The sequence below is a fragment of the Myotis daubentonii genome, chromosome 11 (genome assembly GCF_963259705.1).
Source record: "Myotis daubentonii chromosome 11, mMyoDau2.1, whole genome shotgun sequence".
Lineage (NCBI taxonomy): Eukaryota > Metazoa > Chordata > Mammalia > Chiroptera > Vespertilionidae > Myotis > Myotis daubentonii.
In genome coordinates, this window is record NC_081850.1 from 53,451,507 (window position 1) to 53,478,747 (window position 27,241).

The following is a 27,241-nucleotide window of genomic DNA, read 5'->3' on the forward strand; positions in this document are numbered from 1 at the left end:
TATCAGCAAATATAACACCAGAAATAGATTATGGGCAACTCTTAGGTCTTTTACCTAAGCAGTATAAATGTGATTTAAACACGCAGGTTTCTCATTAAACTTTGTTTTAATTCTGTAGCTGATTTCAAAATTCTGTAGCTGATTTTTGGTCAAGTTGTTGCCGGGAGCCGGTCCATCCTTGCTGTTTCAAGGGACCTGGCATATATGGCATACGGTTCTTAATATGTTTGCTCACCTTCTTGGCGCTGTGTTTTAACCAAAGTCACCTCTCCGAGAAAGGTTGAATCCCCTGGTAGGGATTTTCCCCTGAAGTTAGGGAGGGAATAAAACCCCTCAACTAAGTGCCAGGCGGGTAATTAATCCCTTTAACTACGAACAATCATGCTTAAACTACATAATCTTTTCTCCCTGGAATGGAGATAAGAAACGCCCTAACCTTTGGAATAGAGATTGATAGGATTGAATCAACTGGTATAAATACAGTTGTAACAAGACAGAAACACTCAGAACTTAGAACAGAATCAAGAAGACAGAACCTACACGGAGCCTAGAGACAGAAGAACTTCGCTGGAGAGAGCATGCCGGAGGATCCTGGAGAGGGACTGGCCTCAGAGCCTAGAGACAGGGCCTAGCGGGAGAACATGGCAAGGGATCCTGGACTGAACCTGACTACAGAGATTGGCAGGAGAACCTGACTGGAACCTGGACACTGAACCTGACTGGAGAGCCTGGACAGAACCTGGCTGGAGAACCTAGCGAGGGAACATGGCTACAGAACCTCGCTGGAGATCCGAAGCAGAACCTCTCTGGAGATCCGGGCTAGAGATCCTGGCTAGGTTGCTGATCAACTGAACACTGTCTCCGTGTCCTTCCTTCTTCGCCGACTCCGTCTACGCCTTTGGGAACCCCTGGACCCGCTGGGGTTGGACCCCGGCAAGTTGTTTCTATTAAAAAGTACTGATTTTAAAAAATAATAACTTTAAAACACACACTGGTCCACAAAACATTCTCCTTTCCTTGTGAAGGTATTTCAATGCACTGTAATCATTAACCAGTCTTTTATTATTAAACTTAAATGGTCAATTGATACCAGCACTATAGGCTACAAGCCAATATACATCAGCAGAGAAACTTAAGTTGGAAAACAGGCCAAGCCATAAAATTTGGGGACTTGCCACCACTTCCAAGGCTGTAGAACAGGGGTCCTCAAACTTTTTAAACAGGGGGCCAGTTCACTGTCCCTCAGACCATTGGAGGGCCGGACTATAGTTTTAAAAAAAACTATGAACAAATTCCTATGCACACTGCACATATCTTATTTTGAAGTAAAAAAACAAAACGGGAACAAGTACAATATTTGTATTTGCATGTGGCCCACGGGCCGTAGTTTGAGGACCCCTGCTATAGAAGAAAGACCCCAAAAATGGACTGGCCGTTTTTCTCTTTGCCTGACTCCTGGTTCCACCCCCAATCACACATGGATTAGTTAAAATTGAGTCAACTTTTAAGAAAAATCACTTTTATTCCCAAATCTGAGAAATGAGCCATGCCTGAAATTTAAGTGAGGACAATAAGCAAAGCATCAATATGTGTTTTGACAATGTGTTCAGAATAGCTAAGGAATTATTTTACCTGACTTGTATCGGGATAGAAGATTTGGTCTAGCCCCACTGTTGGGTGACTCCTGAATAAGTCATTTCTCCCACAGAGTTAGACTAGCTGTGCTCTATAAACCCTTTAATTCTGAGAGGGAGAGAAGGAGGGAACAAGAGAGGGAAGAAGAGAGAAGGGAGGGGATAGGGGGACAAAGGGAGATAAGAGGAGAGAGAGAAAACGCACACATCCAAGCCATATATATATCAGGCAGCAGATTCATATTTGTTTTTGCAAATCCAATACCCATTTGTTATACAAAGAAATGTCATAAGCTGTTTTAACATGCTATCTACCACTCTACTCCCCAGAATGATGCCTAAGATCTTATTCAAAGCAATTGACCATCCAACTCCTGGTAGTCTTTTTTTTTTTTTTTAAATATATTCTTACTAATTTCAGAGAGGAAGGGAGAGGGAGAGAGAAATAGAAACATCAATGATGAGAGAGAATCATTGATCTGCTGCCTCCTGCACGCCCCCTATCGGGGATTGAGCCACAACCTGGGCATGTGCCCTTGACTGGAATCGAACCCAGGCCCTTTGAATCGAACCCAGGACCTTTGAGTCGGCAGGCCAACGCGCTATCCACTGAGCCAAATCAGCAAGGGCAACTCCTGGTAGTCTTCATCCCACTTATTCTGCTCTACATTTTCTTTAATCCACTGTGTTCATTGTTACATACTATATAATTTATCTATTACATTTGTTTTATTGTCTGCCTCCCCCAGTTAAGACTGTACACTCATGAAAAAAACAGGAACCTTTGTTTAGTATCATGATGCGTTACGTAAGTGCCAATCAATACATACTATTTACTGACTGAATCAGTTGAAAAAATTATAAATAGTCACGAGATCCTAATCCATTGTCCCCATTTCCCAAGTACACACATGGTAGGCAATAAAGAGGAGAGCATCTCTGAAAGTTCTTTGATCTACTGATTAAGTGACAAAATCCCTTAAACTTCTCTTCCCCTTCCCTAGGTATTTCAGGAAAAATCCCATTTTTAAAAGCAAAAAATCAGCCTGGCTGGTATAGCTCAATGCTTGAACATTGGCCCATTAATCAAGAGGTCACTGGTTCGATTCCAGATCAGGGCACATGCCCAGATTTTGGGCCTGATCCCCAGCAGGTGGCATGATGGAGGCATCAATTTCAGCGATGATTCCATCTCTCCATCCTTCTCCCTTCCTCTCTCTCTAAAAAAGCAATAAAAATACATTTAAAAGTATAAAATCAGTCATACAAAGATTCAGAAATTAGGAGGAAAATCTTTTTAAAGTAGTAAGTATCTGGCTGAGGTGGATAGAAACCTCATCTCCATACTAAACCAGGAGACAGAACTTGGCTTTCCCACTGTAAATGAACAAATGGATAGAGGCATATTATACTTAGCAGGGGAAAGAAAATTTAACCCCAAAATACTGTGATATTACTGACCTAAAGTGATTTTGCCTTTTCTCTCTATCATCACTTTTATTTTCAAATGCTTATTTCTAAAACTATGGGATACAGAAGTTTATGGAGCCAACTATACAGTCTAGAGCAGGGGTTCTCAACCTGTGGGTTGCAACCCCTTTGGGGGTTGAACGACCCTTTCACAGGGGTCGCCTAAGACCATTGGAAAACACATATATAATTACATATTGTTTTTGTAATTAATCACTATGCTTTAATTATGTTCAATTTGTAACAATGAAAATACATCCTGCATATCAGATATTTACATGACGATTCATAACAGTAGCAAAATTACAGTTATGAAGTAGCAACGAAAATAATTTTATGGTTGGGGTCACCACAACATGAGGAACTGAATTAAAGGGTCGCGGCATTAGGAAGGTTGAGAACCACTGATCTAGAAGGTTCTTTCAGTGGCTTGCTTGTAAAAGAAGATAAAAGTTAAACTTATGCCTCTGGATTACTGTAATAATAAAGGAGATTCTGGAATGTTAAAAACATGCCACTCTCTTTGTAAACAGAATGAAATGTCTGAGCAAAGCTCACAAAGACAGAGAGATCAACACAGAACAAAGAAAGCTATTTGGAAAATCCCGGTGATCAACTAATTTCGTGTTTGAGCTCCAACAGGATGAGGGAGGATCTTGATTAAAACAGCAGAGAAAAAGATCACCTGGATTGGTATGCCTGGAGAAGCTATAGAGAATGATACATACTGCATAAAAGACATAGGAAATTGGAGAGAAGCCATTAGAAACTGATGATGGAAAAGACTGAGTTTAGGCCCATCAAACATCAGCAGCCAGATGTTCCAAACACAAAGCCCACATTAGCATCCACTGCAAGAGTTAGGCCATCAAGAGTGCTGATGAGTATTGGAAAGCCCCCAAAAGATCAAGTTTCTTAGAGATAAAAAGAACAGAAGCAAAACACCAAAATGAAACAAAACCACCAGGTATTTTTGTTTGTTTTTGCATGAATCAGATAGGTTCCATTCTCAATCCTCAACATTTAAGGTGGGCTTGGGAAACAGAAAAAGAAAACACACAAAACAAAACAAAAACAACCACAAACAAACAAAGTAAGTATGAGAAGAAATTATAATCTAACACAATCAACTACAAAAATGAACCTAATTGGAATGTCTAAGATATTTCAAATTGGAAACAGACACAAATTGCTGAGAGAGTTATCAGCTTTGGAGCACTTGTTCATGTATTAAAATAATCCATTCAGGCTGTGCAAGAAAAGAGGATGCATGGTGACAGGGAGAGAGATATGGGTAAGGATATGGAGGGCTTGCCAAGAATCCAGCTGACAGTTTTATCCTCAAGTTTTCTGGAGCAGTTTAATAATCAGACACAGAAACCAGCAAGGCCCTGTGCATTTCAAAACTCCACCGGCCTATGTCCAGCGTTAATCATGTGGATCCACATATAAGGGCAGCATGCATTTTCACCATGATAAACATCAACATGGACCTCACCTTGTCACTGTCATCATGACAAATGTGGTCGTGATGGATGGACTGGCACTGAAAAGAAGCACCAACACTACCTACAAGAGAAAGGGAGGAAAAGTTAAGATGGATAATTTCTAACATTTAAATTGCTTTCCCAAGTGAAAGTGCTTTTAAATCCATTATCCCATCTAATCCTCAACAACACTAGGATTATTAGTGTAGTTTAACTCAGCACAAAACTCGGAGAGGCTGATTGCACAAAGTAGCAGTCAGTGAAGTGGCAAGTCTAAGACTAAAACCCTGTTATTCAAACTCCTAATTCACCACCTGCTACTATACTGAAGGGTTAGTTTTCAAAGTAAGTCCACCTAAGGCAAACTTCTTTTTAGGAAAAAAAGTATACTCCTTTCAGACTATACATACTTAGAAAAAGAAAAAAACTGACCCTACAAATTCTCAGCATATAAATAATACAATACACAATCAAATGATTTTAAATAGATTTTACTACTTTAAAATATATATTATTTATATGCCCAACCATTTCTTCATTTGGAGAACTATCTCTTAATAATAACTGCTCTATGATAACAGTTACATTTCTAACCAATAGGAAAACAAATGATTATTTGAGAAATGATGGGAACTGATTAGTCATTTGAAAAAAGTTTTGGCTCCTACCTCACAGCATACAGAAAAATGGTAGCTCAAAGATCTACTGTCCTACTGACAAGTTACAGTTTCTAATGTGTAAATATTTAGATGAACCTTAGGAAATCCCACTGCCATGCCTATGGACATTACAGTGACAAATACCATATTTTATAAAATTTATGATGCCATCAATTCAGATGTCCAATTATTCCATATGCCATTGAGAAAGAATGCTGCCAACTAAACTTTGACACATTTCCTAATACCGAAAATGTTTATTTCATACTTATTGAAATTACTATTTTAGACTTGTTTAAAAGTTGATTTCTATTATACATTACTCATGTATTCATAAAAAGAAAATGAGAAAATAATTAAATTGGCAATAGCAGAAAAAAATGAGAAAATTATTTTTTAAACTTCAAAGGATAAAAAGTCCTTACTATATATAGGCTTACCAGTTAATTTCTTCAAATGTACAGATACTATAATCCCAGTGAGAGTGACTGTTCCTAACCTACCCAGTATAAGGTGTTGTCTCCCAACTCACTTTGCATGACATTGATTATAAAACATTAAAGGATTAAAATAAGAAAACAAATTCATCTCAAACACAGGAATAAGAATACTATATAAAATTGTAGCATAAAGTATATATCTAGCAAAAATGACAGCATATGTAATAAAGTGTCACCATAATCTACTCATATTTACCTAAGAAAAGCCTGATCCCTTAACCTCAATAAAAGAAAATTTATCAACAAAGTATTGGGGGAAAAAACAACACAATTTTTAAAAGTTTGTTCGCATCAAAAGAAGCTGGAAAAAACATTTAACATTTATTATCAATTTCTATTTTTCAGAAATAACCTTATTAATAAGTGTTGCCACTGGATAACAATTCTGGGAAGGATGGGGTGGGGAAGAGGTACAGTTGCCAAAAACATACAATATGGATAAGAGTTCCCTCCGGTACTGGAATCAGTTAACATCATATAACGTATTCCAAAACATGATTTAGAAAAAAGGTTATGTAATAATGTCCTCAAATGTTGAAATATTTTGGGATACCAGAAGGACAAATCAAATCACAGCATAAACTATTACGTCAAAAATATGGTCGATGTGTTTCAAGGAGATAGTAAAAATTATACTTTCAGTCTCCTATTAATCTAGTATTATGTAATACTGAAGTTATACTGGTAAAAAGAACCTTAAGAATTGATGATTGTAAGTATGCATTAGATACTACCAAGAGGTATCAAAACAGACATTATTTTATTCTTACACAAAATCCTTGAATTTAACATATTATGTTACGTGTACTTCTATTGGACACAGTTTAAGAAAGATAAAATAGTATTGGAAACAGTTTACATAATACCATCTAATGACTGTGGGGGAGAATTACTTGGGACCATCGCCAAAAACTTAAGACTCCATGAAAGCTGTAAAAATGATAATTACATTATTTAGCAATTTAGAAGAAACTTCTGAGACTATTAAAAATAAATGAAAAGACATCCACATTTTTTTAAAAAGCAACAACAAAAGAACCTAGACACTGACCTTACACCTTTCACAAGAATTAATTCAAAATAGATCATAGACCTGTGGCCCAGTGATTGAGTGTTAACCTATGAACCAGGAGGTCACAGTTTGATTCCTGGTCAGAGCACATATCCAGTTGCTGGCTCGACCCCCAGTGCAGGAGGCAGCGATATCAATGATTCTCTCTCATCATTGATATTTTTCTCTCTCCCTTCTTCTTTCTGAAATCAATAAAAACCTATTGATAACAGGCCTAAATGTAAAACAAAACTGCAAAACTTTTGGAAGATACCACAGAAGAAATATAAATGACCTTGGGCTTGATAGTGAGTTTTTTTTTATTTATTTAATATATATTTTTTATTGATTTCAGAGAGGAAGGGAAATAGAGAGATAGAAACATCAATGATGAGAGAGAATCATTGATTGGCTGCCTCCTGCAAGTCCCCCACTGGGGGGGATCAAGCCCGCAACCCAGGCATGTGCCCATAGCCAGAATCGAACCTGGGACCCTTTAGTCCTCAGGCCAATGTCTATCCACTGAGCCAAACTGGCGAAGGTGACAATGAGTTTTTAAATGCAACATAAAAAGCATAATCCATAAAAGAAAAAAAAATGATAAAATGGACTCCATTAAAATTTAAAACTTCTGCTCTGTGAAAGACACTGTTAAGAGAACGAAAAGACAAAGCTACAGACCAATTGAAAATATTTGCAAAATGCGTATCTCATATAGGAAAGACTGGTATCCGAAAGTCTTTAAAGAACTCTTAATACTCAACAGTAAACCCTGACCAGTGTGGCTCAGTTGGTTGGAGCATCATCCTGTACACCAGTAGTAGTTCAATTCCTGGTCAGGGCATATGCCTGGGTTGCAGGTTTGATCCAGATCAATGTTTCAATCTCAATCTCTCTCTCTCTCTCTCTCTCTCTCTCTCTCTCTCTCTCTCTCTCTCTCTCTCTCATCAATAAGAAAACTATAAAAAACATTTTAAAAAAGCCTCAACAGTAAAAAAAATTCAACCCAATGTAAAAATGAGCAAGGTCTCTCTTTGACCCTTTGCCCTGAATATCAATCTTTTGCCACTAAGGGAAAGGCCCTTTGCTAGAAACAATGCAGAAGCATCCTAGAAGTGAATGAATGCACACAAGCACCAGCCTCTCTCTCCAGCAGTCCCTGCCCCATAAGACGAAGGGTATAGACAGAGAGCTCAAACTGAACTTCTGAAGAATAAAACACAGATTTTAGGCAGCTTTGGATAAGCTAATCAGAGAATGAAGTACCCAGCCACAAAAGAAGAAACTTTCTATACTAGAACAAAGGGGCCAATTTCTGAAACTTGACAGCAGCCAAATATATTACATTAAATGACAGTGTTTACAGGTGTTCAGCTTTTTTTTTTTAAAAAAATGCATTTTATAAAGTTATTATTCCTGCTCAAAACCTAATTTGGCACTCTATTCAAGGCATAAAGTTCATGTCTGAATCCTCTCCCATGATGAATGCTGACTGGCAGGTGCCAGGGGACAAAAGTGGCAGTATGCTTCCATGCAGACAAGGACTGCACTTCCACTTGGTGACCCGCTCAATGGTTTGTTCATATCAGTATTACAGTTCTCACATTCTTAACCTGGGACCCAAGATTTACATAGGCATAAAACTGTATCTTTCTTTTCATTAACTTGAAACCAAAATGTAAAAATTCACTGTTATGAATATAGCAACAAACCACATTAGTATTGACAGTGACTCTGGGTTTGTCACTAATAAAAAAGTATACAGTAGGTCCTCAGGTTACGTCAGAGATCCATTCCTATGGTGCAACATAATGCGATTTTCGCCAGAAGTCGAACCCACCTACATAAGCACCTATGTCACTCACATGGAGCACCTACACAGCAGTAATGAAGTGAAACAGTAATAAAAAATTTTAAAGAAAGATAACAATTCCTGACCTTTACTTGTGGTAAATAAATAATAAAAAACATAAAGCACATATGTACATACGTCGAAAAGTTGGAACTTTTTTTTTTTAAATAAATGGGAGATGGCGACGTAACCACGAAACGATGTATGTTGAGTCCATAACCCGAGGACTGTCTGTATATTTTTATATAGTATAGTTGCTGTAGGCATAATGAAATATCATTTACACTTATCACTACTATGAATTTACAATAACTATTGGACCCACTGTTAAAATGTTTTATTTAATGCATTAATAAAGATGCAAATATATTTTATCACAAATTAGTTTTTAATAAGTTTGATAACTACATTCCAGTATAACTGGTTTCCTTTGTAATCTCATGTATTTTATTTTATGCAATTAAAAGTGTTCTCTTCCAAAGGGGTCTATATATAAACTTCATCTGCGTACTAAAGGAGTCCCCGATATACATTAAAAAATGGTTATACTTGAGGAAGCAGAAGATGCTGGGACCAAAGAAACAAACAAGATCAGCAGTACTGTAAGGACAAAGAGAGAATATCCTGGGAAGAGTCAGAAAAATGTGTGGAATTGAGGGAAGAGAATAGAAGTGAGGATTAAAGTCAGGGAATAGAGCCCAAAGTTTAAAACTAGGGAACATAAAGAGATCATGATTGAAACAGAGCAACTGCAAAGAGTATCAGTGAGTGATTTTGGTCCAGGGGGCAAAGTAGTGATGTAAAGCAGAGACACTATTTGTCATGTTCCCAGAGACAATTACACTGCAAAATACAATAGTCAGTCCTGAATTTGAGATAAGGAAATGGTCTGGAAACAATTGTTTCTTTGTATTAAAATAAAAATGAAATATAAAAACTTGACTGTTTATTAAGTGTAAATACACATCAAATTAGACTAAGTTCTTGTGATTGAATCTGGCTAGAAATTTTGACTCCAGTCTCATCACTGTGACTAAACAGCATGATTTAGACACTCTTCCTCCGTGCTGAGAGAGCCCTCTGCATAGCACATCACATCACACAATGCTTTGCTTCTTCTAGACCAAGAGCTACTTCAAAGCAGAAGCCACGACTTACATGGTGAATTCTTTTTACTTAAATACATGGAAAAGGGTGATTCTTCATTGCAATACTGAAGCCTACATAAGCTCAACAGCTCTGGTTGACAGTGCTGGCAGGAACCCTTAACCGCATCAAGTCTATCTCTACCAGGTTACACTGAGCATACAACCAAGGTCCCCTGAGAGGAAGTGACTTGCCCTGGGACATACAGAAACTTAATGGCAGAGCATGGGCAGAATAGGTCTTAAGGCCAAAGTCAGTGATCTACAACTCCCAAACCATCTCTCTGCCAACTACTAGATTTGTGTTCATTGTAATAAACCATATCAAAGTATTATGCAAGTGCAAATGCAAATTGAAATGACCAAATACAACAAAACCTTTCAAAGCAGACTTCTCAGAAGAATTGGATATTCTAGTTGATTTGAGTTTTCTGGTCTTTAATAACTGAACCTCACAATTATCAGGTAAAAGAACAAGAGGGAGGGGAAAAAATCAAAATGAATTCTATTCCTGTCCCTAGACATATGCAGAGAGCCATTTTCTTTTTTGACACATCTGTGCTATTAAGTAGCCATAGTAAAGTCCAACATGCACAGCCCTACTACTGACTGACTAGCTGTGTGGCAGTGTTCAAACCGATCTCTCTGGAATTCAGTTTTCGTATCTTTAAAATGAAAGACTAAATAATATAAGATCACTTCCAGCTCTGAACTCAGAGCATCTAGACCACTACACGTTTTCTTATAATTTGCAATGTTCTCTAGAAAGTGCCTACATCTCCACTCCCCCTCAAAGAAGTTCTGAGTATATGATTACCTCAGACTGAAAAAGACCTGAATGATAAACCAGTTATATAACATCCACTGATACCTGGATCTTTTCTATAACTGATGAATAATGGCTTTTTGGTGTCTAAAAGGAACTGTTCCAAGATTTGCCACAGTTAAAAACATGTAGGGGCCCTACAACTGGGTGAAAGCAGTGGAGTTTACTAAACTAGATGGAAGAAGCTTTCTACACCCTTACAAGGAGTTCCAATTCAATATTCTATTTACCAATAGAGGCCCGGTGCACACATTCGTGCACAGGTGGGGTCCCTCTGGGTGGCCTGCAGGGATTGGGCTGAAACCCATAGTCCAACACAGCTGGCAGCTCCTAGGTGCTGCTCCCGCTCATCCTGGCCCCACTGTGCCTGCCGCGGACTCGTGCCCAGTAAGTCCCGATCGGGAGAGGCTCGTGCTGCCACAGCAGCGCTCACCAGCCATGAGCTCTGCGACTGTCACCCTCCCAAGAGGAGTGGCCTGTGGGATTGGGCTGAAACCGGCACTACAACATCCCCAGGGGTCCTGGATTGCGAGAGGGCGCAGGCCAGGCTGAGGGACCCTACTGGTGCACAATCCGGCTGGGGAGGGACCGTGGGAGAGCTCCAGGGCATGTCTGGCCCATCTCCCTCAATATCGATTAGATGGACCCCAGCAGCAAGCTAACCTACGGGTTGGAGCATCTGCCCCCTGGTGGTCAGTGCATGTCATAGCGAGCAGTTGAGCAGCTTTAGCATATCATTAGCATATTACACTTCGATTGGTTGTTTGGTTGTTCTGCCGTTCAGTCTACTTGCATATTACCCTTTTATTATATAGGACTAGTGGCCCATCACGCAATATGGTGCGCAGTAGGCTGCCCACCACTTCTGTGGGAGCTGACGGGAGGGAGCTGCGCTGCTTCCACAGGAGCCGTGCCGCTTCCGCAGGAGGTGGGAATGAGCCACTGGCGTGGGAGCCAAGAGTGAGCTACTTCCTTCCGCGGGATCCAGGAGGGACCCATACCAATTCAACAGGAGCCAGTGGATGCCGCAATGCACCAGCGGGAGCTGGCGGGAGGGAACCATGCTGCTTCCACAGAAGCCACGCCACTTCTGTGGGAGGCAGGAGAGAGCTGAGCTGCCTGCGCCCGCGTGAGCCAGAAGGGAGCCACACCACTTCCACAGGAGCTGGAAGGGAGCCGCCTGCACCCGTGGGAGCCGGGAGGGACCTGCGCAGATTCCATGGGAGGGAGCCGCGCCGCTTCTGTGGGAGTTGGGATGAGGGAGGGAGCCGTGTCACTTCCGCAGGAGGCGGGAGCGAGCTGTGCAGCTTGGGGAGGCAGGAGGGAGCGATGGCGGGGGGGGGGGTGGGGGGGGGGGCAGGGACCTAGAGGTGCTCCATGCATGCGCAGCCTCAGTTGTTACTGTGACACTGTAGTGGACAATTTGCATATTACCTCTTTATATAGATAGATAGATAGATAGATAGATAGATAGATAGATAGATAGATAGTTTTGCTGTTCAAAGTAATTTTGGAAGCTCACTGACTTAAAGGCTGATCAAGGTCTTTCTCTCTCCCAAAAAGATAGTATGAAAATAAATATTAGTTCTTTTCACAAGAACCATACTACTGAATCTCCTCATGTATTTATACGCTATCATATACTATTATGAGGTTGTCTTTTTTTTTTTTTTGGTATTTGTTTATTGTGGTAAAATATACAGCACATAAAATTTACCATTTTATCATTTTTAAGTGTATAATTCAGTGACATCAATTATATTCACAATGTTGTACAACCATTACTACTATCTATATTCTAAAACTTTATCATTACCCCAAACAGAAACCCTATAACTATTAAGCAATAACTCCCCATTTCCTTTCCTTTATTTTTTTAAAAATCTTTACTGTTCAAAGTATTACATATGTTCATCTTTTCCCCCATTGGCCTCTTCTAGCCTGCTCCACTCCCTCCCCAGGCCTTCACCACCCTATAGTTTGTGTCCCTGGGTTATGCATATATGCATACAAGTTCTTTGGTTGATTTCTCCCCACTCACCCAACCGCCCCTGCCTTCCCTCTGTGATCAGATCCATTCCTTTATTTTTAATTACAGTCTCAAAGGACTTAATAACTTTCAAACTATGACATGCTGCCACCAGGTGGCAAGACAGTGTCATGGCTGCCCAAGATTGGGAATTGTTTTTTAAAAATAATCCAAGGTAGGTATGGGGGGAATTGTTTCAAAAATAATCCAAGATATGCCCAGCAGATGTGGCATCAACCCAGGAACCAGGAAATCGCAGTTTGATTCCCAGTTAGGGCACATGCCCAGGTTGCGGGCTCAATCCCTAGTAGGGGGTGTGAGGCAGTCAATCAATGATGTTTCTCTCTCACCAATGTTTCTATCTCTCTATCCCTCTCCCTTCCTCTCACTCTCTAAAATCAATTTTTATTTATTTTTGATTTTTATTTTTAAAATATATTTTATTGATTTTTTACAGAGAGGAAGGGAGAAGGACAGAGAGTTAGAAACATCGATGGGAGAGAAACATCGATCAGCTGCCTCCTGCACACCTCCCACTGGGGATGTGCCTGCAACCAAGGTACATGCCCTTGACCGGAATCGAACCTGGAACCTTTCAGTCCGCAGGCCGACGCTCTATCTATCCACTGAGCCAAACTGGTTAGGGCTAAAATCAATTTTTAAAAATCCAAGGTAGGTATAGGGAAAATAAGTGAAAATGTAGATGAAATAAAACTGTCATAATTTGGTAATTGTTGAACCTGGGTGATGGGTACATGGGAGTTCATTAGTCTAGTTTTTCTACATTTGTATATGTTTGAACTTTTCCAGAACAAGTATTAAAATTTTGCCTATAATATTATAAACACTGTGTATAGATTTAATATTTTTAAACCACAGAAAACATTGGACACATCAGTACTGCACAAATACTGTATTTCTCAAGGTATTTTTAAAATGTGAGAAAACACTTTATGCATAATAAAAGTATCAATTATACATTAATTTTAAATCCTGTAACTAGATAGCAGATTTCCAAGATTACATATTTATACTAGTTAACAAAAATTCTGTGTTGTATCCAAGTAAACCTCAGTCATTACAAATGAAAAATCAAATTTATCAGTATTCAGCCCTCATATGTATGCAGAAATAAATTCATAGAGTAACTGCAATGCAGTATTGTACTTTATCTCAATTAAGCTTTTGTTTCTGCCAGGTGGTATGGCTCAGTGGTTGAGTATCATCCCATGCACCAAGTCACTGCTTCAATTCCAGCGTCAGGGCACATGCCCGGGTTGTGGGCTTGATTCCCAGTAGGGGGTGTGCAGGAGGCAGCCCATGAATGATTCTCTCTTATCATGAGTGTTTCTATCTCTCCCTCTCCCTCTCCTTCTTCCCTTCTCTCTGAAATCAATAAAAATATATTTTATAAAGAAAAAAAAGATTTTGTTTCTTTAATAATAAGTACAACTATACAAAGGACTCAACTCTCAACTATCTCCAATACAAGGAAGCTAAGGAGCAAATAAATCAGTTTACAACTGCACTTGTTTTCCTTACTCTTTTTTTCCCTTTCATAAATTGCCATTTGACCAGATCACAGAAAACTTAGGACACTAATTTTTAATTTTTCTAGCATCAGTAGGAAAAAACTCCACCTGGATGACATTTCTCCCTCTCCTCCTTCTTCCTCCCCATCTCTCTCTTTCTTGAAAGAAAGAACTAAGAAACAAAGTCTGGAGATGCTCTATACAAGTGGTGATGGGCTACTAAAGAGGGGTGGGGTGGAGAGGAGTCACAATAATAAATAGCAGAATTTTGAGTGAACTCCAGCTCTTAATTCTAACACTTTGAACCAAAGAGAGACAGCCACCCTTTTTCATTATGGCTGCAAAAGAATGGAAACCTCACTCAATTTATCAGTTACGACAGGGCAAGCTGAGCAAGAGGCTATTATTTTAAGCTGATGCAAGAGGCTACTCATGGTCTGTTGGGAGCACCCATCCCAAGCACAGAATGAAGATGCAGGTGGTTCTTAGGTCTTGGGCTTTTCCTGATTCTAAAGGATAAACTTGTCAGTTAAACACAGTTGGCCAATGTGGGCCTGCCAATGAATCATTCCCAGGTCTCTTTTGGCTTTATTCATTATCCTGAATTTCTACAGGACCTTTTACATTCTTATTTTCTTCAAAGGCATCTCTTATCCCCCTGATAACAGAAGTTCTATAACTGGAGGCACTGAAATGCTTCCTCTCTCGCAGCATAGCCCAGCATATATCTTAACCGTTGTGTGCGGCTGGAGGCTGCCATTTTGAAAAGAAAAAAAAGTGGGGTCCTCTTCACGGAGGTCAATGCTTAACCCAACCACAAAATTTTCAGCCTATGTAAAACCACAAATGAAATAAAAAGCAGTGGGGGCTTGGTCTTGCTAGTGGCTGGAGGCAGGCTGCTGCTGGATAAAATTTTCTTGATAAGAGCTAATCTAACAAATAATTTTTATTTCAATCATATTTACTGATATTATTCCAAAATATGCATTCATCTGCTGTATAACTACTCTAAAAATTTTCATGACAGGTAATCATCATTAATTATAAAACTCTAATGCTTGCTGCTGAATGCCAGGTTCTTGGTTTTTCTCATCAATGATCTAGGCTCTGACTTTGCCAGTGAAATTGCCTCCCTTCCTGGGCTGAGGGTTTCTCTTAGCTTCTTCCTGTAATTCAGATTTTAACCTACTGGACTCACTGAGTATAATGAATGCCCACTGCTTCTCTGTTCCTGGCTAGCTCAAAATGCCCTAGAATTGCTATGTCCTACATTGCATCAGGTCTTTAGACCAATACATTGGGTTGTGTTGACCACTGTGTTGACCTATTTAATGGTGGATGTGCTTTAGAATAATCTATAATAATAAAAGGGTAATATGCTAATTAGATCAGATGTCCTTCTGGATGAAGCCGGGGCCGGAGTGAAGTCCAGGTTCTGGGTGCCTGTCAGCAGTTGGAGGGAAGCTGCCCGGGTCCCCGGTGCCTGCTGGCGGCCGGAGGGAAGCAGCCCAGATTCTGGGTGCCTGCCCAGGCCCGGCAGCCAGAGGAGGGAAGCCTGGGTCCCGGGTGCCTGCTGGCAACTGGAGGAAAGCGTGGGTCCTAGGTGCCGGAGGGAAGCCAGTGCTGGCAGCCGGGGGAAGGAAGGTCTACTCTTGCATAAATTTTCATGCATCAGGCCTCCAGTAAGTTATAAGAATCTTAGTGAAAGTTCAACCTCCCTATTTTTTGAGATAAGTAAAGCACAGAAAGATTGAATGACCTGTCCAAGATCACAGGGTTTAGTGGCAGAAAAGATACTAATAGCCAGAACTGCTAGTTTCTACTCCAAATGCTTTTTGTGCTACTTACATTAACACTCACATCCTGAAAGATTATCATACAACTTGGGGCCCAGTGCACAAATTCGTGCACCTTGAAAGAAACTGTGGGCCATGAGGCTGCGGTGGGCACAGGGGCAGATCTTGGCCCATCCTCCATGCCGCTGCCCGGCCTCGCCCACCACAGCCTCTGGTCTCCTGTCTGCCAGCAGCCCTACTCTCACCGCTGCCGCTCCCACATGCTGATGGTGCCGGCCCTGCTCGCACCTGCTGACGGCGCAGAGAAATTGGAGCTGATGCCAGCAGTGGGTGTGAGTGGGGCTGGCGCCTTCAGCAGGTGAGAGTGGCGGCTGCTGCTTTGATCGCTGCTCAGGAGCAGGGGGAGGTGGAGAAGCCCTCAGGGGCGATTGGAGCCAGCAATCGCCACTTGCACCTGCTGACGGCGCCAAGCAATCAGGACTGGCGCTGGGCGATGGCAGCTCCAGCACTGGCTGCGGGTGTGAGCGGAGCCGTTGCCAGCAGCAGTTGCGAGAGGTAGCTGCCAGGCCCGATCGCCCCTCAGGAATAGGGGGAGGTGGAGAAGTCCTGAGGGGCAGTTGGGGCCGGCAGCTTCTGACAGTGCTGAGCAATCGGGGCCGGTGCCAGCAGCAGGGTGCGAGTGCCCGGCTGGACCGCGGCACGCGGGAGCAAAGAATTTTCAGTAACCACCAGAGGCTTGCCCCGATGACAGCAACTGGTGCCCTGCCTTAGTCTGGCTCCCCTGCTCACCTGCTCCACCATCCAGCCGCGGCCAATGCCCGCGCTCTGCCGCCTGCTGCTGACACCCGCCATGTTCCATGCGCGCCCCCTGGTGGTCAGCACACATCATAGCGACCGGTTGTTTAATTGTTCTGCTGTTCGGTCTATTTGCATATTAGGGTTTATATATACAGACTAGAGGCCTGGTGCACAAAATTCATACAGGGAGATAGGGGTGTCCCTCAGCCCAGCCTGCACCCTCTCCAATCTGGGACCCCTCGGGGGATGTCCAACTACTGGTTTAGGCCTGATCCCTGCAGCCTAAACTGGCAGTCGGACATCCCTCTCACAATCCGGGACTGCTGGCTCCTAACTGCTTGCCTGCCTGTGTGGGGAGCCGATATAGGATTAAGCCTCGGACTGACCTGTTGGCAAAGTCACAAACAAGTCCCAGCTTAGAGGGCACAGTCCTCTTAGCATATTTAGGCTTGACCTTATGACGCTCCCTAGATCTTATCGGGGAAGCTAATGGGCTGAGGAAGTGCAGCAAGAACAAGAACAAAAACAAGTGAAACTCACAAAAACAGTGTAAACAAGTGAAACTCACAGGAACAGTGTAACTTTGGTAACCACTACCTTGTTTACCTCTGACTATAAAATAAAGGCTCAGTTTGCCTCAGGATCTTTTTCTGTGGCCTCAGCCAGGCACAGGAAGATCCACGGAGACTAAAGAGAGCTAGAGAGTTCTGAACATGCCTGCCTGTTTGCCCCTAACTGCTTCTGCCTGCCAGCCTGATCACCCCCTAACTGCTCCCCTGCTGGCCTGATTGATGCCTAACTGCTCCCCTGCTGGCCTGATCGCCCCCCAACTGCCCTCCCCTGCCTGCCTGATCGCCCCCCAACTGCCCTCCCCTGCCTGCCTGGTCGCCCCTAACTGCCCTCCCCTGCAGGCCTGGTCGCCCCCAACTGCCCTCCCCTGCTGGACATCTTGTGACAGCCATCTTGTGACCTGAGGGCGTCACACAAGAGCACGAGGACCACCTAGACTTTTATTAGTATAGATAAGAGACAAGCTGATAAAACCATTAAAGAAGCCAAAATTTCCCTAAACTCTTTAAATTCACAGACACTGGTCCTTCCAGGAATAAGATCATGAAACCCTAAAATCTTATTTCTGCTAGGTGAACTTGTTTAGGTAGGACTAGCTTTATCACAGGTGCTGGCTGTTTTTCACAACATGGAGGCCCTGAACTCACAGGTATTAAATGCATTTAAACCACACATGAGATAAAACTATCTTGCAGAAACACACATAGCATACAGGTAATGGTTTAAAGTAGTACATGCTTTAATCAGATTCTCCCTGACTGAATTTAAACTATTTAACTGCAACTGATCTATTAATTTTTAACTCTTTCCTACTGAGCTATAAGGGGACATGCATCTATCCTTTCAACAGAGCTCTCCTCATACCATGAGATTTTGAAAGTCAGCAAATGGGCAGACATTATTTACTTAAGTAGTTTAAAAGCATTTGTTCAGAATAATTTTTAAGCTTTAGTGTACAAATTTTATGATCAGCCTTATTGATGTCAATCTTTAATGTACAGGTTCTCAAACTGCAGTCCACAGGCCCTAAACAAATTTATCAATGGACCTCAGGTCTGTGAACTCACTAAACTGTACACAAAATTCTGCATGCATGTGCATACATGCATATGTTAGGAGAGAAGATCTGTGGCTTTATCAGATCAGAATCACTGCTTTTAGTAAAATAGAGTTTTCAGGCAAGGCAGATTACTGCTGGCTGCAACATGCTAAACAACAAAGGTCATGGATTTGCTCTCTTCTCACACACCAACCCTTCTGGAATGCAGAACCGCAACAGGGTGACAATCCTAAGAGAACAGAAGTTCCCTGGTTGCAAGACTGGGAAAGAAACCCACTATATATATATATACTAAGTCCACATTTGAGCTCCTAACCAGAGAGCTTCAAGATAAGAAGGCACCCTGGTTGGGTGACTTGGTTGGAGCATAATCCCATATACCAAATGGTTTCAGGTCCCATTCCTGGTCAGGGCACATACACAGGTTGTGGGTTTGGTCCCAGTTGGGACAAATACGAGAAGCAACCAATTGATGTTTCTCTTTCACATTGATGTTTCTCTCTTTCCTTTTCTCTTCCTCTCTCTAAAATCAATAAACGTATTCTTGGGTGAGGATTTAAAAAGAAAAAGAAAAAGAAAAAAGAAAGCAAGATTGTGTTCCATGGCCACACACTAAAAAGATAGGGGGAAGGGTAGAGTCAAGATGGGAAAGTCCGTAAAATCAAGGGACTTCCAGGATCCATAAACTAGCAAAAACCATCCCTGAAATTACTTTATCTCAATTAGTACTACCATCTCTTAGGGTTAAATTTATTAACCTGTGTTAAGTTATTAACTCTTTTTACTTGTCCAAAAGAAAACCTCTTTGTCAAACATCAGTGATGGGGAATTGCCCTCATTTTGGTACTTTGAGTATTTAGTATTTTGAGGAATAAACCCCTTATCATAGCTTTATAAGCTTTGATCACAGAGCTTTTTTTAGTGTTTTCCAAAGAAAGAAGAATTCCTTTATATTTTACACACTGGATGCATGAGAGAGAGAGTGTGTGCGTTGTGTGTGTACACATACTCCATCATATACAGACCACATAAAACAGTAACTAAAAATACTGTGTGTTGCTTACACAGAAATCCTCCTTTCCTTCTACTACCACTAAATACTGTTCACTTTAGAGGTTTGTGGATTTTTAAAATTTTTTTTTTTTTTTGCCGCCGCCATGCTGCCCGGCCAGCGCGCGCACGGCGGCTCTAAAATTTTTACTTTCATATTCATCTTCTACTACCATGTGCAATGCTAAGAATGAATTTTAACGGTTTTCCAAAAAGAAAAATGGAGGAAGGAATATTTACTCAGGAAATCTGTAAACACAAGATTCTCCACAGTGATTGATAACATCAGCACAAATGCTCTGTTTTACACCTATGTATTTTTAGGCTATTGATATCCAACACTTTAGGGTAAAATTTTGAACTTAACGCAATTTTTTTTAAAAGCCACTTATTTTTTAGATATTAAAAGGCAGAGTATTAATATCTACTAAAAACTATACTCAGGGACAAAATCAGTGCTTCCAATTAGAGATCACAAATGTAATTTAAAATAATTTTTTTTCTTGTGGTTTCTTAAAATCATGATCAACTAACTATAAGATGTTATTGAAGATTAAAAGCAGTAATGACCAATAAATATACTGGAATTCCAATTCTCCCATTTATAGGCACAGCATAATTGCTTGATATAAACACAGAGTTAATTATCCACACACTTTCTTCACAACCCAATGTCTAGCAAACAAAAAAGGTAGTAGGGTATTAAAAATTGTTTTCAATTTGCAAAACTGATGGTTTACTTACCTAGGAGTAAGTGACTATAAGAGGGAGAAACTAATCTAATCCAAATTTAGCAACTAAATAAGAAATTCAGAGGCAGGTATAAAAAGAACTTTTATCTAAATTGGTTTAGTGAAGCCATTATATACACATACATATTGGAACAAATGGAGTGACAATAAAGTATGTGTGTGTGCAAGTGCCTGCAGCACACCACCCCACTCCCCACCCCCCCACCCCAGAACTGGGTTGATCCGGAGAGTGAAGTACCAGTAAATCAAAACACAGTGGTAGGAAACAGGCTTTTCCTAGGCCCAGGAAACTTACTGGGCTTAATCAGTTACATGAGCACATATAAAGAAGCAAAGAGCCACCCTGACCGGTTTGGCTCAATGGATAGAGCATCAGCCTGCGGACTGAAAGGTCCCCGGTTCGATTCCGGTCAAGGGCATGTACCTTGGTTGCGGGCACATCCCCAGTGGGAGGTGTGCAGGGGGCAGCTGATCGATGTTTCTCTCTCATGAATGTTTCTAACTCTCTGTCCCTCTCCCTTCTTCTCTGTAAAAAATCAATAAAACATATTTAAAAAAAGAAGAAGCAAAGAGCCACCTATAGATGGCATTTACTGCTGAGAGGAAGAGATTTTCCATCAAGCTCACCCCCTGCCATCACTTAGATCTGGGGTGGGGAATGTCTGGCCCACGGGCCACATAAAGCCCATGAAATCATTTATTTGGTCTGGCCCTGCCAAGGATTAGGGGTGAGTTAATTAAATGTTTGACCAAATATAGCAGGCTAATTTTTAAGTTGATAATTTTGTATGGCCTGCAAATGATGTTATAAATATCCAAATGGCCCTTAGCAGAAAAAAAGATTCCCCACCCCTTGCTTAGATGAAATTGTCAGATGAGCTACTACTTGTGCTCAAATTCCATTCCATGCATATGTACTGGGAGCTACTAAGTACCAGGCACTATATAAGCGCCAGGTAAATCATGAAGATGAACACAGGAAACACATTATTGCCTAATGCTGCTTACAGTCACGAAGACAATTTGACAGGAAGACCCCAGGCCCTTTCATTTCCTCTGTTCTTACCAATGCCAATCCCTTTGTCGGAAGGAGGTATGTTGGATAACATCAACATTAGGTAACATCAACGTTATATGAAGCGAGATGGCCAAGTAAGAGAGAGGTCTTGGTGTGTCCTATACATAATGTTCAGTTTTGAAGAATATGATGATTAAAAACTATCTTACTGAATGGAACCAGAAACAAGTCAACTTCAGCTTGAACGTAAGCTGTCAAAGATCTTCCCAGTTTGGGGCAAAAGGAAGGATATCAGAATAGAAAGGGATAAAAAGAATAAGAAGAGAAAGAGAATGAGCTTCTGGGAACACACCCAAGACAAAGTGAAAAGTCATTTGCAGCCTCGTCTGAACGCACTTTCTTTGTGATCAGTTACAACCAAGACCACATTTTTCTGGCAAAGAATAGACTCATCTGTCTTTCTAGACCTAGAGGGACAAGTGTCTGGGCCACATATGTAAATCCATGAATGAGTAATTGTGACTCGTGGTAACTGCTACAAAGGAAAAAACAGGGTGAGAGAGCAATGGGGAAGCAGAGATCAAACTTCCTTTGGCCAGGGTAGCCTTGGAGAAAAGTTGAGAGCTAATGGATGAGGAGGAGCTGAGTGAGCACTCAATGGGCAATGAGTAGCCTATGCAGTGAAAACAGCTTAAGAGAGGGAAAGGAAAAACCAGGTAAGTTCAAGTGCAACAGGAAGCCAATGAATAGTTTTAAACAGCCATGCGACTCATTCTTTTAAAAGCTCTCACTGCTGTGCAGAGAAAACTGGAGGGAAGCCAGAGAAGTGTGAGGACCAGTTGAAAGGACAGAGTAGTAGTTTAGGGGGATAGATGAGATGGCTCCAATGGAATAAAATAGAATGGAAGAATACAAGACACATTTTGGAGTTGAGTTGAAAAGGACTTGGTGAAGGATGTGGGGGAGAAGGGTATGGGAGAAAAACACAGGTGCAAAAAAAATGACTCCCAGAAACTGGATTAAGCAACGGGATGTCATTATCTGCTGGGGAAAATTAGGGGGAGAGAGTGAACGGGACACAGTTATCCCCAGTTTTGGCTGGATAAACATTTTCATTTTTGACATGTAAATATGAGCTCCCTGTAAAATATGAAATTGGGAATTCTCAGCATATAAATGATATTTAAAATCTTTGGGAACAAATGATATCACGAAAGAGACAGGGTATAGGACCAAGCCCTGAGCAACTCAAACCTGTAGTGATTTGGGGTATGGGGCTAATAAACAAAAAATACACACTAAAGTGAGAGGAAAACCAGGATTATGAGATTACAAAAGCCAAGAGACAGGGATTCAAGAAAGAGAATTCAGGCAAGACACAGCAGTGAGATGTGGTCTGAGTATCCCTTGGTTTGGTAATTCACTGTCATTGATGATCTTGGCAAGAGCAGTCTCAGGAAGTCTAAAGATTCAAGTTGATGAGGACTGATGGGGGGTTGACTGTACACTAAGCAGCCTGTTTCTATCTTGGCTTTTGACCTGTTTCTTCTCACCTCATCTCCTCCTCAACCAGAACAACTTCGTAAACCACTTTTCTTATTTCAATCCTTATCCTTCTACAGCCACAGTGATTCTGCTGTGGGAATGGTTATCATCACTCCTCTACTCAGTGATCTCATCTCAAAAGTAAGTGTTTATCATGGCCTAGTTCACCATCCTACTTCCTGCCACTATACTCTCTAGTACTCCAGATTCCCTCCAGTTCCCTGAATACAGTAAGCACACTTCTGCCCAGGCTTCTGCACTTGCATAATCCTTCAAGTCTCAGCTCAATCATCACCACAGCAAAGAGGTCTTCTTTGACCAATGGTTTTATTTATTTTAAATATATTTTTATTGATTTCAGAGAGGAAGGGAGAGGGAGAGATAGAAACATCAACGATGAGAGATCAGCTGCTTCCTGCACACCCCCTACTGGGGATCGGGCCGCAACCCAGGCATGTACCCTTCAGTCCTCAGGCCGATGCTCTATCCACTGAGCAAACCAGCTAGGGCTGGCCAATTGTTTTAAATCAGTGGTTCTCAACCTTCCTAATGCCGCAACCCTTTAATACAGTTCCTCATGTTGTGGTGACCCCCAACCATAAAATTATTTTCGTAGCTACTTCATAACTGTAATTTTGCTACTGTTATGAATTGTAATGTAAATATCTGATATGCAGGATGTATTTTCATTGTTACAAATTGAACATAATTAAAGCATAGTGATTAATCACAAAAACAATATGTAATTATATATGTGTTTTCCGATGGTCTTAGGCAACCCCTGTGAAAGGGTTGTTCGACCCCCAAAGGGGTCGTGACCCACAGGTTGAGAACCGCTGTTTTAAATAGAACTGACTCCTTTCATTCTTTTCATTCTTTGTTTATTTTCCTTACCCTACTCTATTTATCTTAGCATTTATCATCCTTATGACATACTAGAGGCGTGCACTGGGGGGGGGGGGGGGTGTCCCCTCAGCCCAGCTTGCCCCCTCTCACAGTCCTGGAGCCCTCAGGGGGTGTCCTATTGATGGCTTCGGCCCGCTCCCCATGGAGGCAACCAGGCTGATCAGGGGAAGGCGCCACCCCTATCACCCCACTGCTGCTGCTGCCACTGCCAGCTGCCACAGCCGCCAAGGCGTTTTCATCAACATGGACTCCAGTCCCTTCACCACAAAAAAAATGAAAATTTTCTTTAGGCATTTTCAAGATGTCTCTTTCATAGGATATGACATTTCTTTCTTTTTTCCCCCTCACATAAGGGTATTTTCCCATCAACTTTTAGAGAGTATGGTAGAGAGGGGGAAAGATAGAGAGAAACATCAATGTGAGAGGCACACTTTGATTGGTTGCCTCCTGCATGAGCCCTGACCTGGGCCCTGGCCAGGGAGGAGCCTGCAACCTAGGTACATGCCCTTTATCAGAATTGTACCTGGCCCCCCTGGGAGTTTGTGTCTCTGCTCTGGCCCCAGCAGCCCAGCGCCATGGCCGCAGGGCTGGGGCTGGCCCCGCTGCTGGTTCTCTCCAGCTCCGAAGCCGGGCGCGGGCCGCCCTGTCTGTTGTTCTCTCAGGCTCTGGGCCCACGCCAGGCCCCTCCTCCTCCTGAGCTGGTCGTGACCATTACAGCACCCTGGCCTAATTTGCATATTACCTCTTTTTATATGCATAGATTATATATTTATTAATTATTGCCTAGCTCACATCACCAGAATGTAAGCTTCATAAGAACAGAGGTTTTATCTGTTTTGTTACTACTGTATACCCAGTAAGCCTGTTACACAGTAGACACTCATATTTATTTGTGGCATGTAAGTCATTAAAAAGGCCATTTCATGTTATAAATTATTAAGCTGGTACTTTCATTTTGGATAAAACTCTTCTGTTTTTTAGATAGTGAAAGTCTGATCCCCCATAGTTATACAAAAAAAGCCCTGTTTCTGGGCCCATGAAATTGGATTAATCACCCCTAGGCCTTGGAAAACTCCCAATAATATCATCTTGTCAGTCATCCACTATAGACTCCTTAAGGAGTATTTCTGCTCAGTTTTCAATATAAACTGTTTGACTTTTGGGTAAAGCAAAGTACACTGAACAAAAATTATTATAATAACTCAGAGAAGAAGTTGTGGAGGGAACACATGTGAAGATCTGTACCTATTATATTTGAACAAAAGCAAGTAGGTAAATTGTTCTGGAATTAAGTGCTTCTCTCAAGTGATGGAACCATGCTCTTCAGTCTGACCATCTGGTTTTCCTATTCATCTCTCAGATCACCAAGAAACAGACTACATCGTTTTTTCCTGCAGACTCCCTACCTCAGGCTAGTCTCTCTGGAAAGGTAACTGACAGAAAATACTACCTCGAAACTCCTGATGAGTTAAAAGCAAACAAAGCTCTGGATTATGTCAATAAAATGCAAACCTTAATCATACCTTTGAAATGTTTTAGTCAGGTTTATCAGTCATATAGATCATCTACTCTTACACTCCTGTAATAGTGAAATGCTCAGTCTCTCTGATTCCATCTATTTCAAGCCTGTTTTTCCCCTCTGGCCTTCAGGCTAAAAATAACTTCTGCTTTAGATATGCTAATATTAGAGGAATTCTGCTTGGGCTAGAGCAGTGGTTCTCAACCTTCCTAATGCCGCGACCCTTTAATACAGTTCCTCATGTTGTGGTGACCCCCAACCATAAAATTATTATTATTTTTTAAATATATTTTTATTTATTTCAGAGAGGAAGGGAGAGGGAGAGAGAGATAGAAACATCAATGATGAAGAGAGAATCACTGATCGGCTGCCTCCTGCACACCCCCCACTGGGGATCGAGCCCGCAACCTGGGCATATGCCCTGACCAAGAATTGAACCGGTGACCTCTCGGTTCCTGGGTCAAAGCTCAACTGCTGAGCTACACCCGGCTGGGCCATAAAATTATTTTCGTTGCTACTTCATATCTGTAATTTTGCTACTGTTATGAATCGTAATGTAAATATCTGATATGCAGGATGTATTTTCATTGTTAAAAATTGAACATAATTAAAGCATAGTGATTAATCACAAAAATAATATGTAATTATATATGTGTTCTCCGATGGTCTTAGGCGACCCCTGTGAAAGGGTCGTTCGACCCCCAAAGGGGTCTCAACCCACAGGTTGAGAACCGCTGGGCTAGAGTTTTTACAAAAACAGCTCCTCCCATTTTCCCTACCCTTGACATAAAAGAAGCCTGAATTCTGAACTTTAAGATGGATATGAGGAACTACTACTAGGGCTCCTATTTTCTGGGTTGGTGCCTTCTCAATCATACCCTGATGTCTTGAGTTTTGGCCTTTCAAAGCCTCAGGCACACAGACTTTGGACTAGTAATACTCCTACACAGAATCAGTAAAACATGTCCTGGAAAGTGCAATGCTCACCCAATAAATTGATTTACATTTATTATACTAGTATAACTAAAAACGGAAGACAACAGCAAAACAATTAGAAATACAAATAAATCTACATAACTCTTATAAATCTGGCTACATAACTGCATGACATTAAAAAAAAATCGTCCTCAAAACAAAATATGTAATCTATGAAAATAACATAAGTAGCCCTGACCAGTGTGGCTCAATGCTTGCAGTGTTGGCCTGAGGACTGCAGGGTCTTGGGTTTGATTCCTGGTCAAGGGCATGTACCTGGGTTGCAGGTTTGATCCCTCTCCCCTCTCATACATGCCATTGGGGCATGTATGAGAGGCAACTGATTGCTGTGTGTCTCACACAGGGGTCCTCAAAACTTTTTAAACAGGGGGCCAGTTCACTGTCCCTCAGACTGTTGGAGGGCCAGACTATAGTTTAAAAAAAAACTATGAACAAATTCCTATGCACACTGCACATATCTTATTTTGAAGTAAAAAAAACAAAACGGGAACAAATACAATATTTGTATTTGCATGTGGCCCGTGGCCGTAGTTTGAGAACCCCTGGTCTCACACATCAATGTTTCTCTCTCCCTCCCTCCCTTCCTCCCTTCCACTCTCTCTAAGAATCAATGGAAAAAGTATCCTTGAGTGAGGATTAACAACAAAAAATTAATAATAACATAAGTAAATAAAACTCCAGATTATATTTACAAAGAAAAAATTAATGAATAAATATAGATGTACTCAAATGTATGCCTAAAAGTTATGAGGACACAAAAGATACTTTTAGTTCTGCTTCTAACAATTAGAGAAACTTTAAGTCTTTTTAAAATCTACATGGACTAACAATACAAGAAAAGATGCTCAATATCATTAGCCTTTAGGGAAATGCACATCAAAACCACAATGAACTATCAATGCACCCCAAGTAGAATGGCTATAATAAAAAAGATAGGTAACAACAAGTATTAATGAGAATGTGAAGAAATTAGGAGTGTCTTATATTGCTGGTGGAAATGGAAAATAAAATAGTACAACCACCTTAGAAAACAGTTTAGCAATTCC

At 41.2% G+C, this 27,241-nt stretch overlaps 1 protein-coding gene and 1 pseudogene across 6 annotated transcripts in view; both read right to left on the reverse strand.

Moving 5' to 3' along the window:
• The window catches only part of RNF38 (ring finger protein 38), a 105,041-nt gene that overhangs the window by 58,010 nt on the left and 19,790 nt on the right, over positions 1-27,241 (reverse strand). For all 6 annotated transcript variants that reach the window (XR_009447664.1, XM_059657345.1, XM_059657344.1 and 3 more), the window contains exon 2: positions 4,603-4,673. Coding sequence is in view for 5 of the 6 variants with exons in the window: in XM_059657345.1 (XP_059513328.1) it covers positions 4,603-4,673 (71 nt within the window). In the remaining variant the exon portion in view is untranslated. The remainder of the gene's footprint in view (positions 1-4,602; positions 4,674-27,241) is intronic.
• LOC132212146 (LYR motif-containing protein 4-like) lies at positions 14,662-14,954 on the reverse strand (annotated as a pseudogene).